Raw genomic sequence first — 16,811 nt, 5'->3', positions numbered from 1 at the left:
AAATGTGAAAGAAATCAAGTTCTGACCCTCAAAATTTAAAACAAGTGCCTCCAGATATCCATGTTGTATGAACGTAAAACACTGCCGTGTCCATTCAAGGAAGAAGCATCAATTCAATACTGAGTGAAAAAGGGCATCACCGATTCAGCTTCACTCTCCACAAAAATAATCACTGCAATAACAGAAATCTTGTTGGAATGACCAAACACAAATGCAGCCTTTCAGTCCGCTAAAGAGACTGGAATGAATGAAATGCCTCTCGATTGACCTTTATGTGCAAAGTGCATAGAACACCCCCTGCCCAAACTCCTAAATGGTGCCTCTCCTGTGTTTGTGATCAAACTGGGAGGAAGTGTGGGAGTATGGCTTCAGCACCAGGTCAGGGAGCACTGACCACACCGTACCAGTCTCCTCGTCTGCATCGACCGGTTCACCGGGCTGAGAGACAGGGACGGGCAGCACCTCCCTGCTCAACACAGCGGCGTTCAGAGCAGCACAGTTGCTTCCTGCCCAGGCAGGACGCACAGCGACTCGGGAGGCCGTGGGTGAAGTGCTGTGAATGATTCACTTCAGAGCTTTCTTCCACCAACCCTTTCTGCAGCAGTGATGAATAACTGGTCTCCGATGTTCTGCACCTCTACAAGATCTAAATCCTGAATGTCAGTTGAATATGTGATGTTACGCTTGACTGACAATTGGCAACTTGCAATAAATATTTCTTTTGTCAGACAAGGTTAACAATCTGCTTTCTGTAATGCTCGAAAATGCGAATAAAATACACTGAGGTGATCGTGCAATTCCATTCTTAGACACAGTTGGTTAGCCATTTCTGTAAGCGTAGTGGCTGGTAGTGGAGCCTCTGGTCACAAGCAGCTTATTTTACACTTCCTGCTGGACAGGAAGCACATCAAAGGGAGAGATTACTTCAACATCTGCCCACACGGCTGTCTCCACCACCACCACCAAGAGGTACGATGCTCCGACTCACCGGTGCCCACAGAAGCCCTGGGAATGACACAGTCCAAATATCTGGTTGTCTTGTTTACAGTGTGAATTATTTAATGCTGTGTTCTTACACAGGAGATTTAACAGACGGTCTTGGCACTTCACGGTTCTGAGGGACAGTGTTGCTGAGTGATGGCTTCAGCTTTGCAGACCTCTGCTGCTTTCTTAGAATTGGAGCAGCTCGCTGTGATCAACTACTTTCACCTCCACAAGGTCCGTTTCCTGAACAGTCAGGTGTGAGAGATGAAAAACCAGGGGCAAACCTCACCTGTCCCAAAGATTATAGACACTAACAAATATGAAATCAGGTTGAGGCTGAAAATCTTCAATTCCTTTTCATAGTGACTCCTGCTTTTGAATGTACAACTTGATTAGCATTGGTGTGCCAGTATTCAGTGTTCACTGAACTCCAAGCAGTGAGTGATGAACCAGATGGCTAATGAGCTCGATGCTAGCTGAAAACATCCTGCTGCTTCACCAATGGCCTTGAGGCAGGTACTTAACAACATGGTAGCGACTGGCTAATGCACAAGGATGTGGGCAAAAACATCATTTAAGTCATGTAATGGCATGTAAATGTACATTTGTTGAAACAACAGGTACAAGCTGTTTAATAATGAATAATGATTAGATCAATGAACCATTATCCACATAGAAAAGCAATCAGAAGGTTGATCCGTTATTGATCTTTAATGTAAACAGCATAATGACGGGCTCTTCATGAACATCAAATGGGACATACAACACAGCAGATAAAACAATGACAGGATTCATCATTTAACTTAAATTACCCAAGAATTATCAAATTTATCAGAGGATCCTTAAAAAAAAATGTTTTCCTTAACAAACACACAAAAATCGTATAATACTGACTACTTGGCAGCACAAACATCACTAAAGTTTACATCTTTCAAAAACAGAAGCTCAGTATTGCTTTGGAATGTTACAGCTGTCTACCACAAGTTTGGTGGCTATCAAGTAGAAGGGGGGGCTGTGTATGCGAGCTTGTGGTATAGCAACATGGCCAACTAAGCCAATGTGGGCGTACCCACGCAATTCAGGCCTAATAAAAGGGAGACAGTTTTGATACTGCCCAGTTCAGATAACAGTCTACAGTGTGTGGAGCATGGACCGGATGCTTGGATAGCGTGGGGATGTACTTGGACTATACTAGCCTGTCTGTGTTCTGTGCCATTAGCTGCCGCCTATACGAGTCAAAGACGTGCGCAGCGCCAAGCGCTAAAAGCTTAAAGTCCCCAGACACTGCACATCCTTCACTGGGACGTGCCCACCTCAAACTGCTGGGAGGGATGGGAATGAAGAGGAGAACTCTGGGATGGGTAAGCGTCCAAGCGGAGCGGGTGCACGAGAGAGAACCGTGGGGGGAGGAGGGGGGGTGTTTTGATGTTGATGGACATGGGTGAATGGAGGGGTGAGTTTTGTGAGATGCAGGTTTAGGACCTGATGACCCGTACACAGGCAAGATCCCTCAAACCAGGCCGGGTAGGTCAGGGTCCTCGAAAGCCAAATCCATAAGTCCAGCAATCTCTGATGCACTAAGAAAAAGCTTAGCAAGTCTACGGAAGGGAAAAAATATCCTTTTTTTTTTCTTTGATTGTTTTCTAAAAGTTTTTTTTTCCAGTTTGCATTTAAGAAATTTCTCTTGGTCCAGCGGAGGAGTTAGTTGCAGTCATAGACAAAGTCATAATTACTAGGTTCTTTGGGGATAGGGGGCGGGGCCTCAGGGATCTGGATGTTCTCCAGGTCCAGGAGGCGGAGCTTCATCTCCATATTGAGAAGAGTGTCCAGGTCTGAGCGGGTGAATTCACTGGTCATCTCTTTACCCAACAGAGCATTTAGCCCATCAGTCCACACACAGTACTAAAAGACAAATCACACATATCAACATTTCACTTCTGTTATACACACATGCACACACAAAAGTAAAAGTGTGTAACATTTTGGATGTAGTGACTCAGATAAACAGTTTTAACAGTTTTTTAAGAGTGTTGAAAATGGGTCTGTTTACCTTAAAAGTAGCTTTATAAATAGCCCTGTTTAAGTTAAAGCAGAAAAAAATGTCTACAAATGATTTTTATCCTGCTGGTGTTGTTTTTTACCTCATGTTTGTCAGGAGCGATAAAGTTTAAATATTCGTCAGACTCATAGAGGATAGAGAAGGCCAGCTCCAGCACTTCCTGAAGTTGAAAGGAGGAGAAAAGAGAAAGAGGAGAGAGAGAGAGAGAGAGAGAGAGAGAAAGAGAGAGAGAGAAAGAAAAAGAGAGAGAGAGAGAGAGAGAGAGAGAGAGAGAGAGAGAGAGGAGAAAGGGGGAAAAAGAGCACAATGGAGAATCAGTCAGATGCTAATGGGCCTGCTGGAGGTTGTGTGCCTCCCACTATGCACCTTTCACACGTCTCCTCAGCCCATATTACAACAGCAGATGGCTAATCCGTCACACGTGCACGCACATGCCACGCCTCCTGCGGGCCACCAGGGCGCAGCGGTAGGACAATCGGCACAGGGAGTGCTCCACCGCTTACCAGGACAGGACGCTGCACTACCGTGTCTCACTTCCTGACAGACTCTACAAATCAAACTCTACAAATTCAAGAAGAGTCAGACCACCATGGTGAAATCATTCAAGGAACAAAACAGTCACCATGCCAGACCAACCTGCCGTTTCCAAACGCACCAAGATGATTTTAAGTAAGCTTTAAGTGTAAAACATATCTGTGCCGTATCTATAACCACTATTTTACAGCAAGACCTCGAGCGTCTTGTGTGTTGGTACCGTTCCGCACTAATTCCCCATGCATGTGTGAGCAGAGGAATCAAAGCTCAGCGAGTCCTGCCAATAACACAAACAGCCTCTGATCACCGTCTCTGATCATCCTGCAACTGAACTGGTTGTTGAATGTCATCTAAAGAGCATCCCAACTGAGGCGCTAATGTGAACATCGCCCCAGTCTGGTGGCGTTCTGCACCCTGCAGGAGGAGTGGTGGCAGCTGGGTGGACATGGGGCCTCTCTCTGTACGGCCTGGGGCGGCGGCACGTGTCCCCGATCTGTCCCCGATCTGTCCCCGGGCTCTCACCAAGGCCCTCGTCCATTTTTCTTGCCGTGCACTTTATCGATGGAGCTATAAAGCTGACAGGGGAGTGTAATGCCGTTTCGACTTCCAGACTAATTTTATTGGCTGCCGTCAGTGATCCGTGATCCCGTGCAGCAGGGAGTCGAGACTGTGCTCACCACAGCTTGTGATCTGTTGAGTCTTTGACATCTACAGCCAAAGCCTCAGAGCTGGGCTGAAAGCTTCCAGAATCAAGTTGTTCTGAAAAGGCTCTGCCACCGAACACGTCTGCTTTCACCGTGACCACAGACGGAGACTTCAGGACCCACATGAGCTGGTGTTCATCACACACACACACACACGCGCACACTCACCTTGTTCTGCTTCAGGGCTCCCTTCTCTTTCATGTGCGGACAGTCCTTGCCAGTGACGACGGCTTTGATGTCGGCCACAGGCACTGTGAAGAAGAGAGGACCAATGAGGAGGGGCTGCTCTGCTCCGCTCTTCTCACCACACGCTCGTACTTGCACACTGGTACTCACACTTGTCCTGCAGAGAATCGTGAGGCACCTCTCCCTGAGGACTCTCCTCCAGGTCCCCATAGTGCAGGACTTTATGATTGGGCGACAAACGACAGTACCAGAACTTATCTGTGGGAAAGACGGAGGCAAGAGTCAGTGTGGATGACAAGCTCACCGTGCTGGTGGCCATGTCCAGTCAAACCAAGCTGACACGCTCGAGTGTCAATAAATGAATAATGCATGTGTCGCGAGTACCGTGTCATTCATCACATCCTTTCTCACCCAGAACTGAACCAACTTGGCCAGCTGTTTGAATAAGCACCAGTAGATAGAGAGAGAGACAGCACGCCAAAGGCCAATCAACTTGATTCCAAATGACATTCCAAAACCACAGAAACAACCTATGTGAGCTTTCCATATCATCCATGTGCAGGGGTTGGATTTCAGGAGGTACCAGTGATCTGGTGATTGGCCAAAGCTTTGATTGGCACGTGGGCTCACCAACCCCTGCCTGGCACTTCCTGCCACTCGGCAGAAGGCTGCCATAAGCTGCCACTGCTACTCACACGCAGGCTAGAGGCTGACGGCTGGCACTCACCCTGGCGGTTCCGTCCAAGATCTAATTGCTAGGAATAGAATCTTGGCGGCATTGAAGCAGCCTGGGTCTAAGGGGGACGGAACAGTTGCGTGGAGAAGGCCCCGCCCCCCTCCTCCTCTTGCCCCACCCACTCACACTCTCTCTCCCTTACCTCCATCATAGCATCGCGGCCCCTAGCAGACAAACGCAGCCCACTGACGCTCACCCATCTACAGGCAGAAAGCAGGTGGCCGAGAGCAGACACCGCCAGCCATCTGTGGGTGTGTACGAGACATCAGGAGGCATCCGCCACTGATTAGTTTAAAGAGGAAGCACATAATGAAACAAAGCTTCAAAAGCATGCCTGCCCCCGCCGGGCATCTGCTCACGGGGTTGGATGGATTTCTTCACTAATGGACGGGCAGACACTCAGGCAGAGCGCGGAGAGAATATCTGTGCGTTTAAGACCAGCTCTGTGAGCGTACGAGGGACAGACGTGAGCGGAGAGGGACAGACGTGAGCGTACGAGGGACAGACGTGAGCGGAGAGGGACAGACGTGAGCGTACGAGGGACAGACGTGAGCGTTGGAGAGGGACAGACGTGAGCGTACGAGGGTTAGACGTGAGCGTACGAGGGACAGACGTGAGCGTAGGAGAGGGACAGACGTGAGCGTAGGAGAGGGACAGACGTGAGCGTAGGAGAGGGACAGACGTGAGCGTAGGAGAGGGACAGACGTGAGCGTACGAGGGACAGACGTGAGCGTACGAGGGACAGACGTGAGCGTAGGAGAGGGACAGACGTGAGCGTAGGAGAGGGACAGACGTGAGCGTAGGAGAGGGACAGACGTGAGCGTAGGAGAGGGACAGACGTGAGCGTACGAGAGGGACAGACGTGAGCGTACGAGAGGGACAGACGTGAGCGTACGAGAGGGACAGACGTGAGCGTACGAGGGACAGACGTGAGCGTACGAGGGACAGACGTGAGCGTAGGAGAGGGACAGACGTGAGCGTAGGAGAGGGACAGACGTGAGCGTAGGAGAGGGACAGACGTGAGCGTACGAGGGACAGACGTGAGCGTACGAGGGACAGACGTGAGCGTAGGAGAGGGACAGACGTGAGCGTACGAGGGACAGACGTGAGCGTACGAGGGACAGACGTGAGCGTAGGAGAGGGACAGACGTGAGCAGAGAGGGACAGACGTGAGCGTAGGAGAGGGACAGACGTGAGCGGAGGAGAGGGACAGACGTGAGCGTAGGAGAGGGACAGACGTGAGCGTAGGAGAGGGACAGACGTGAGCGTAGGAGAGGGACAGACGTGAGCGTAGGAGAGGGACAGACGTGAGCGTAGGAGAGGGACAGACGTGAGCGTAGGAGAGGGACAGACGTGAGCAGAGAGGGACAGACGTGAGCGTAGGAGAGGGACAGACGTGAGCGTAGGAGAGGGTCTGTTCGAATAGAGTGGATGAAGTAGGGTGGAGTGGATGAAGTAGGGTGGAGTGGATGAAGTAGGGTGGAGTGGACGAAGTAGGGTGGAGTGGACGAAGTAGGGTGGAGTGGATGAAGTAGGGTGGAGTGGACGAAGTAGAGTGGAGTGGATGAAGTAGGGTGGAGTGGAGCTTCCTGTTCCCTCCAGCAGGGATGAGAAAGGAGAGCTGTTTAAATACTAAGATTTAGCATCACATAGTCTTGATCCCAGAGAGACTAAATAAATGAAACGTACTAAAACATCCAGGTACACACCTGTGCACATGCACAAATATACGTGTAGGCAAAATAAAGCTCTATGGATGTGTGCATAGCCTCAAGCAGGTTGCTATCCTCTAATCAGCATCCGTTAAATTCATGAACGTACATGGAGAGAATAGACAGCAGATACAAAGTGATGTGTGGGTGCGCATGCCTGCGTGGGCTATGAAATTACTCAGACATGGTTACCAGAGAAGAGACACACACACCCATTATGCATCACAGTCCCAGAAATAGAAGAGCATCAAAAGATCTCTTCAAGAAAGTTTTACCAGCAAAGAGGAGGCTTACAAGTTCCAAAACGCTCTTGAACGTTGTTGGCTGGGCCTGGGATAAAGCACACAGCCAGTCTGTGGATGGAGTTCAACTCCAGTGTTGATACAGCAGAAATGACCACAGAAATGGGATATGCTGTTAATGATATGGGGAATTTTGAAACAGCAACAGGGAACAACAGAAAAAACAGGGAAGGAACCATAAAGCTCGTGTGAGTGGAAGTAGGAGGGTTAGACCCCCACCACCCCCTACCAGACCCACCCACCTCTGCTGCAAAGGTCAGGCCGGCAACGTCCCCGGTTGGCCAGGCTTCACATGGAGCGTATCGGTCTGAAGCCCATCCGTCTGCCCGGAAGCCCTTCCTCAAGATGGCATTTTAGGACAGCGTGGCATTTTAGGAAAGTGCGTGTTTGGACTATGAGAATGTCAAGTGCCCTTGAAATGCACAGGGGATAATCTGAACGTGACGGGGGCTCAATGACCTCTGCACGCAGGTGAGTACCTTCTGAACATGGCACGTAAACAGGGCCACATTTTGGTCCAAATCCCCAACTCAATTTGCTGAAATGCAGCCCCAAAACTTACAAAGAACCTCCATCGTGCTTCACTGTTGTGTGTGGACACTCAGTCATGTCCACTCCCAGCCTGGCAGAGAATAAACTGCCTTCTGTTACAGCCAAATATTTCACATTTGGACTCACAACTTCACAGCACCTGCTGCCAGTTTTTTGCACCACTGTTCCTGTGTTTTCGTGCATAATTGAGTTGTTTGTTCCCATTTCCATGTGGCCATGAAAAAGGGAAATAAGCGTGCTGCACAAAGTTTCCTTGGCCAACCAGTGCGTTTACGGTCCTCAACGTTGCCTGTATCTTTGTGCTTCTTCAAAAGAGCTTGTACAGCACATTTTCAAACCCCAGACTGCTTTATAAACATGGTCTGGAGGAGATGTTGCTGATGACGTGTCTTGTTGATGTGCGCAGTGTTGCCATAGGGATGACCTGTGACATGGTCTTCCATAACCTCATGAAAATGATGATTATCACCTGTGCGGTATTATTGGTTAATCATACACCTGAATTTTACAAAACCCCTGACTGTGTAAGTGTAGATTGAAGAACCAATGCTGTTCTGAAGGCAAAGGTGGGACCTATCAAATATTGATTTAGATTTCCCTTTTGTTTATTCACTTTGCATTTTGTTAATGCAAAAAATTAAATGATTAACACTTCTATCTTTGAAAGCATTTTTACTTTGTAGCATTTCTCCCCACACAATACTGCATCATATATATATATATATATATATATATATATATATATATATATATATATATATATATATATATATATATATATATATATATATTGCATTGACATTAAATATGAATATGAATCATGTTATGAATAGCTGATGAATAATAGAGCTGTATTAGAGGGCAGTTAAGGGTCTAACTAACTGAACTTCAAACAGGAGATCTGAAGGATGTGAGGGAGAGAGTGAGAAACAGACGATCTGAAGGATGTGAGGGAGAGAGTGAGAAACAGGAGAGATGGAGAATGTGAGGGAGAGAGTGAGAAACAGACGATCTGAAGGATGTGAGGGAGAGAGTGAGAAACAGGAGATGTGGAGGATGAGGGAGAGAGTGAGAAACAGACGATCTGAAGGATGTGAGGGAGAGAGTGAGAAACAGGAGAGATGGAGAATGTGAGGGAGAGAGTGAGAAACAGACGATCTGAAGGATGTGAGGGAGAGAGTGAGAAACAGGAGAGATGGAGAATGTGAGGGAGAGAGTGAGAAACAGGAGATGTGGAGGATGAGGGAGAGAGTGAGAAACAGACGATCTGAAGGATGTGAGGGAGAGAGTGAGAAACAGGAGAGATGGAGAATGTGAGGGAGAGAGTGAGAAACAGACGATCTGAAGGATGTGAGGGAGAGAGTGAGAAACAGACGATCTGAAGGATGTGAGGGAGAGAGTGAGAAACAGGAGAGATGGAGAATGTGAGGGAGAGAGTGAGAAACAGGAGATGTGGAGGATGAGGGAGAGAGTGAGAAACAGACGATCTGAAGGATGTGAGGGAGAGAGTGAGAAACAGGAGATGTGGAGGATGTGAGGGAGAGAGTGAGAAACAGACGATCTGAAGGATGTGAGGGAGAGAGTGAGAAACAGGAGAGATGGAGAATGTGAGGGAGAGAGAAACAGGAGAGATGGAGAATGTGAGGGAGAGAGTGAGAAACAGGAGATGTGGAGGATGAGGGAGAGAGTGAGAAACAGACGATCTGAAGGATGTGAGGGAGAGAGTGAGAAACAGGAGAGATGGAGAATGTGTGGGAGAGAGTGAGAAACAGACAATCTGAAGGATGTGAGAGAGTGAGAGAAACAGGAGAGATGGAGAATGTGAGGGAGAGTAAGAAACCGGAGATCTGGAAAATGTGAGGGAGAGTGAGAAACAGGAGATGTGGAGGATGTGAGGGAGAGAGTGAGAAACAGACGATCTGAAGGATGTGAGGGAGAGAGTGAGAAACAGGAGAGATGGAGAATGTGAGGGAGAGTGAGAAACAGGAGAGATGTAGGATGTGAGGGAGAGTGAGAAACAGGAGAGATGGAGAATGTGAGGGAGAGTGAGAAACAGGAGAGATGGTGAATGTGAGGGAGAGAGTGAGAAACAGGAGATGTGGAGGATGAGGGAGAGAGTGAGAAACAGACGATCTGAAGGATGTGAGGGAGAGAGTGAGAAACAGGAGATGTGGAGAATGTGAGGGAGAGAGTGAGAAACAGGAGATGTGGAGGATGTGAGGGAAAGAGTGAGAAACAGGAGAGATGAAGTATGTGAGGGAAAGAGTGAGAAACAGGAGAGATGAAGTATGTGAGGGAAAGAGTGAGAAACAGGAGAGATGAAGTATGTGAGGGAGAAAGTGAGAAACAGGAGATCTGGAGAATGTGAAGGAGAGAGTGAGAAACAGGAGAGATGGAGGATGTGAGGGAGAGAGTGAGAAAGATAAGGATGCAGGAAGGCTGAAACAAGTAGGAAAGGGAGAGAGAGAGAGTGCAGACAGACAAGGTGTCTGCTCTCATGGTGATCTAATCCCAGAGTGTGAAAAGCGTTAAATTATCCAGGCTAACTGATAAAACCTCCCTCTGTGCCTGAGCAGACACCCCACTCTCGTGCACACCAGCGTGAAAGCCGATATAACCCCCCCCCCCCCCCCCCCCCCCTCCATCCCACACACAGCTTAAGCACTCCCACCACTTAAATCAGGAGCCAGTGCTCACACTCCCGCAACCTATTTTTACATCTGCAAAGCCTCTATGCCACTCTAACTATATCCACTGTGAAAGCCTCTCAGGAGGGATGGAGCAGTCATGGGTGGACACTGCCCCCTCCACGATGCCAACACACCGGCTTCACTGCCACGTACAGGAGGAAAGGGGGAAACGTTCTGTCTGCACAGGATCACTTCATTTACCATCAGCCCCATGGCAGGTCATTTGTGAGCTAGACTCCTTTACTAGCAAACAATCTAATTAAGCAATTCTACCATTGCGGGAATCGATCCCTGCAGTTCAGGCTAATGGGTGGCTGTGGTGGAGTCTGCAGGAAAAATGCTCACAGACAAAATGAAATGTGCGTGTGCAATATGCATCAAAAAAGCATGTGTAAGTGTGTGTAAGTGTGTGTGTAAGTGTGTGTGTGTCCATCCCTACCTTGTCTTCTGCGGCTGCTGATCTTCCTAAAGCAGGTGCCCTCACACAGGCGGTTGAGACGCTGCTGTTTGATCAGCTCCATGATTTCCGGTTGGATCTTCTCCCTCAGCTCCCTGCAGCACACACACACACACACACACACACACACACACACACACACACACACACACACACACACACACACACACACACACACACACACACACACACACACACACACGATGAATCCTGTGCACATGGCGTGCACATATGCACCACACACATCCAAATCCTCTCTCCTCCCTTTAACCGCTGTCACCATTCCTGCCGGTCCAACACGGCCACCCAGTCAGTAATCTCTCTGTACGCGGAGCTGATGTGAGATCGCTCATCCTTCATCTGCAGCACCGTCCCCTGATGAACGCATGCGGTCGTGCGCACGCATCCAGCAGTCATTAACCTCGCTTATGCACTGCTGTGAGGAGCACAGCGCCGGTGGGTCTGGGTGGTGGGACCACGCGAGACGCGCGGGGGGCCCCGTCACGCTCCGCTAGCGGCCTGCTGCCATCAGCTCGCTCCCCTCCCTACTTCTCAGGCTCTCCCCGCCATCACAGCCACACGCGCGGGGATTCCTCCTGTTCCGCCGTGGTTTCAAGCCCTGACTAACACGACGCGGCGAGGAGCATCTGCAGATGGACGTAGGAGGGGGAAAGAGCTCTCACGGTGATGCACTGAGCAGGCCTTACATGAGATTTAATTAAAGATGGAGACTTGTTTATTACCGTGACATTTTTTTTTTCTGGAGATACCTACGGGTGATTGTTTGTGGAGTTCACTGCATATAAAAATTAGGACTTTGAAACCACAGGGATCATATCGGATTGATAGTGCCTCAATGCAGTCACAACGTTCTAGGTAACTTTTCATATGGGTTGGCTGTAGAACTGCACGGAACGCTGTTCAAATTCGATTGAGCTGTTTGGTGAGATTTAAAGGGCGATGCAGCTATTTCTGTAAGTTGAAATGTTTCCAGTATGTTCTCTGGCACCCAACACTGCAGCACAAATTACATGCCAGAAGTTCTTTAAGCACGAGTCATCTTGGCCTAATGAGATCTGGGCTGTCAGTGGTGCATTCATCCCTATTGCCATTTGAGTGGAAATGTCATTTTAATGTGAGCAAGACACAGGTGCAGCAGGCAGAGGCCAAAAGTGGGAGCTCTATTACCCCAGGGTTCTGCTCGTGGAGCTCTCTTACCCCAGGGTTCTGCCCGTGGAGCTGTGGGACAGAACAGGCAGTTTTGCACTCCCCAGCAAATATTCTTCATTGAGCGTGAATGTGTGCTGTGCTCACGTGTTTGTGTGTGTGTGTGTGTGTGTGTGTATGCATGAGTGTTTGCAGGTGTACATATGTGGGGAAGTGCGTTTGTGTGTGTGTGTGTGCGCACGCGCGTGTGTGTGTGCATGTGTGTGTGTGACACACTCACAGAATGGGCCGGGACTGGAAGTCCTCCTGGTTCATCCTCTCTGACTGGCGGATCTTCAGGATCTCAGTGTAGCTCAGGTTCTGCAGGCGGCTTTTAAACTGGTCCAAGGAGTTAGGCTTGGCTGTCAGAGCACGCGTGACCTGTTCCCTCACCACCTGCATCACCTACATCACACACACACACACGTGCGCATTAATATTGATTGCAGTCAGAAAGGTAATTTAGAATGTAATGAGGTTTTAGCAATGATTACAGTCATTAGCCCAAATACAACTCAAAAGGCCTTGGTCTAACCGAACACTCTTGAGACTTTTGTCTCAAGCGACAATGACACTGCGATGGCTGTTTGGGTTCTTTAGCAGTTCTGCTACTTGTATTTTAAAGATGTGACTGTGGTGGAGCACTCTCAGCTCTCACTGTGTCTGGCTACATATCAAGAAATGCACTGAACCCAAAGAGAGAAAAACGCGGCCCTTTACTGTGAACCTCCCAGGCACCAGAAGCCTCCCCAGTCCTTCAGGTTTATTAGTGCTGCGCTGTAAATAGCATCGAAATAGCTGAAATGCTTTTTACAGCTTCTCATCAGTTTTTACCAAAGAAATAATTTGTTTTTATTCTCAGTGATATTCCTACCCTAATATTGAAACCTTACAAAAATGCAGACCGTTTGACTGTTTGATTGAAAGAAAGGTTATGACTATCTTTCCTGTTAGTGTTAAAGTGCACAAGAGGAACATAAAGCTGGTGCTTCATAAATCAGAATAAGGGACGTTTTTACACCCAAGGCGACGTTTGACTATGGACCTAGCTCTCAGTGCCGCTTGGCGCTTAGCCGCTGATCCGTTCCAGGTCAGCACCGGTGCGTACAGCCTCCCTGCGACCCCGTGTCCCTCCTGCCAGGGGGCCGGCCAGTTTATTCACCATGATTTCCTCACTGCTCCTCCCACGGGACACACACGTGGGATGGCTGACTGCTCCCCATACCCCACACAGGAAATCCACTAACTAGCCGCATGAGTGTCATGATGATACGCATTTTAATTGGTAATAAGAAGAGGCCACAGCAGGGTCACCACCACCAAATCACCTCCCTGTTCTGCACCGGTGCTTGACTGGGTAAAGAGAAGCCGTCCGAGAGATAAATCTTGATGACATGCTGCCCTGTAGGAGGAGTTTGAGCAAAAGCTGCCATTGTAGCATAAAGTGTGCTGTGGTCCATGAACATCTATAATAGGGAGTGAATCGACTTGGCAAGCATGGTTGTGTGGTCACAGAATTTCGGGTGATATTATTACCATTTGCCTTGATATTCTCTGATTCGCAGTTAAACATCCTATTCTCCAGTGGTCACAGTGAAAGGGAGCTTCTTTAGGAATGAGTTAGAGGCTTCCTGTGGAGCAACAGTGAAGTGGCAGCCTGGCAGAATCACTGCTGCCGAGCATTCGTGTTAGCATTAGCGGGTGTGTTAGCATTAGCGGGTGTGCTAGCATTAGCGGGTGTGCTAGCATTAGCGGGTGTGCTAGCATTAGCGGGTGTGCTAGCATTAGCAGGTGTGCTAGCATTAGCATTTTGTTTTTGTATTTATTTATTTATTTTATTTTATTTTTTAAGGGAGTGAGCCAAACTGACTCGCCACCTGCCATCACCACCACCACCACCACCATCTTTTCTCTTTTGTACATTTCTCTTGATGCAGAGAGCCCCCTCACCACTGGCACGTCAGTTTGGAGATGATGCAGAGAGACAAGGCTGGGGGGAAGGATGCATGTTCACTTGTGTGCATGCGAGTTCGCAAAATCGAGCACCCTCTGGAGACAAAGGCACCTTTACTCCTCATGAAACGATCATTTCACATGTACAGCCATGTATCAGACTCATTCCCCCAAACAACTGAAGCATGCCGATGTTAACATCCCACTGCCTTTTGTAAATGTGAAGACGTGAAGCGTTAATCCCAGCACTGCTCTGTATGATCCTACAGGCACATTCAAACAACACGAACTCAAACGGAGAAATGTCAGCCCGCCACTCAGACACTTCTGAAAAACAAGAGCAGCTGGAAAGAAAAAAGCATTTGAAATGCTGCCGTGCTGGATTAGCACTTTGTCTGAAGGAGCTTTCAATGAGAAAAAAAGTTAAAATGCAGAATTGAAGGAAGGATAACTGAGAGCATATCACAAATGAGTAAACAAAGTATGGATTTTCCAGATGATTAAACATAATTCAAGGAAAATGTGTCCTTTGTCTAATGACAATATAGTTTCACTATGAGTTTCACTAATGTACCAACATAAGTTCACAGAAAGCCAGACAGACGCTATTTCAGTTTTGAGACATTAATCTTAATCACTAAGAATAAAACTTTATCCTTTGCTGTGTTTAGTCTGTTAGGACAGAAACCTTGGAGATTGACACAAAAAGCCAAACATGACATCCATCCCAGTACCAAAAACAGCAGCATCTATATGGTGGTGACACTTATTAGATCAGTGCCAATCAAGATGTGAAGAGAAGATGAAAAGATGAAAATCTTCACCATTTTGCAATACAGCAGTCTGGACAGAGCAGTTCTCACCATGGCAGTCTGGCTTGGACCACCTCTCCTGGTTCTGGTTGGCTGAGCCGGTCTGTGCTTCCCAGATTTACTACCAGTGGTCATCGCTTTCTGCTTTGCAGCCTCAGTGGACCAGTCAGCTTTTAGTCCAGACGGCCAATCAGAACGCTGCCTTGTCGACAATCAGGGCATGCAAGATTTATTGGTCCTGTCTCTAATTTTAATTACAATTTTGCCTGGATATCAATCATAAATGCAAATGAATGACTCTTCACATTATATACTGCCTCATAATTAAGCCTCAGGTTTGTTTTTGACCTCTGATTATGCATCCACTCAGACCAGCAAAACATGCAACGACTTTGAGAGACTATGTCTCTCAAACGTCAGGATACCTGTGACGAGTTTCACTGCACTGCAAAAAACACATCTGAAGCCTAGACTAAGGGTAACCACCATAACTACAGCGACTGTACCAGTTGCAACGCTTCTACGTAGCTGACCTCAGCCAGAGGGTCACACGACACACGTCCGTCACGAGTCCTGCACGTGACCGGCCAATTGGTTGTTCCGTTTCGCCTGCAGCCGACCTGGCCGTGACACCGACCTCAAGCTGACGGCGGTTGGAGCTCGGGAACAGGTGGAGGAAATGAACGTCTAAAAACACCTAAAGCTAATCGATCCACGGGCAGCCAGGACACACATTTGCTGAACAATCATGAAGATAAGGTTGTTTTCATTCTCTCTCTTTCTTGGCACTAAATACATCCTGCGTGTAAGAGTGTGAGCGTGCTGTAAGGTAACTGTAAAAAAAAAAAACAAAAAAAACCAAATAGATTATCCATACGCTACATGTCAATAATTTCCAGTCCCAGCATCTATTATATTACTTAATAATGCACTACGTCAAAGCAACGGACACGACTGTCAGGTACAAATATGCTCAGTTACTGTGCAAATGGTGACATTATGCAGCACTATGTATGTAGTGCAGCCAACTCTGAATGAATCAGTGCAGGCAGTGAACCTGTGCATCGGACATGGTACGATGACAGACTCAGACACGAAACAGTCAAGCATGCTACAGATTCATGTGTCTCAACAGCAGGGGTGGAGAGTGAGATGTGGTGTAATGTTATGCTGTGGGCAGCGGGTGGAGCGGGTGAAGCAGAAGGTGGAAAGCATCTCGAGTGCAATCAGAGGGACGGGGTTCAAAAGGCCCAGCAGGGTGTCTCTGCTGCACAGCCCCCCCCCCCCCCCCCCCCAACCCTGCCCTCCATCAACCACCCCCCGCCCTACCCAGACACCCCCCACAGTCTCTTCCACCCACCAACCCAGGGGCTGTCTAGGAACACACTCTCCGTGTGAGCCGTGAGCCAAGCGGGGCTGGGTCTATCCTTTATCCATTCGTCATGTCTGAGAGGTCCTTAGCTGATACTGGAGTGATTGCGGAAACCACCCCCCCCAATTTTTCCTCTTTCCATCACAACAGTCTAGTGTACCACTTTCGTTTTTTTAAGATTACCGTGAAACATTTTCTTCATGCATGTCGAGTGAAGGGAGTAAAATGTAACAGCTTGAAGTGGCACTGCGTGTTAAAGAGCAGAGAAGGACAGCGTGGCTCACTGAAGCCTCTAGTCTAAACTATACACTGCTAAAATGCTTCAGAAATGCTAAAAATCATTCATCTTATTTCTCTAGTGCATGACAGAACATGACAGTAAAGGTGAATCTTGGCATTGATTAATCAAATAAAAAATGTAATATATAAAATATATATTATAAAAAATATATAAAATTTATAAAATATGTATCTCAAATCTGCACGAGCTGATGTTAAATTCTCTTCAGGTGACAGACTGGTTTTTGGGGGGGGAGGGGCTCTCTCTCGTGC

General features: G+C 48.0%; 1 protein-coding gene across 1 annotated transcript in view; it reads right to left on the bottom strand.

Annotated features, from left to right (window-relative positions):
• Nucleotides 1–2,546: 2,546 nt before the first annotated feature.
• elmo1 (engulfment and cell motility 1 (ced-12 homolog, C. elegans)) overlaps nucleotides 2,547–16,811 on the bottom strand; it is a 49,565-nt gene continuing 35,300 nt past the window's right edge. The window contains exons 18-24 of the mRNA XM_077007895.1: nucleotides 13,451–13,524; nucleotides 12,364–12,527; nucleotides 10,899–11,011; nucleotides 4,618–4,725; nucleotides 4,450–4,532; nucleotides 3,126–3,203; nucleotides 2,547–2,886 (exon numbers count right to left, since the gene is read on the bottom strand). Of these exons, the coding sequence (XP_076864010.1) occupies nucleotides 2,686–2,886; nucleotides 3,126–3,203; nucleotides 4,450–4,532; nucleotides 4,618–4,725; nucleotides 10,899–11,011; nucleotides 12,364–12,527; nucleotides 13,451–13,524 (821 nt within the window). The 3' untranslated portion in view covers nucleotides 2,547–2,685. The remainder of the gene's footprint in view (nucleotides 2,887–3,125; nucleotides 3,204–4,449; nucleotides 4,533–4,617; nucleotides 4,726–10,898; nucleotides 11,012–12,363; nucleotides 12,528–13,450; nucleotides 13,525–16,811) is intronic.

Source organism: Brachyhypopomus gauderio, chromosome 6, assembly GCF_052324685.1.
Source record: "Brachyhypopomus gauderio isolate BG-103 chromosome 6, BGAUD_0.2, whole genome shotgun sequence".
Lineage (NCBI taxonomy): Eukaryota > Metazoa > Chordata > Actinopteri > Gymnotiformes > Hypopomidae > Brachyhypopomus > Brachyhypopomus gauderio.
The sequence above is the reverse complement of the archived record's forward strand: the minus strand, read 5'-3'. Positions and strand labels throughout refer to the sequence as shown.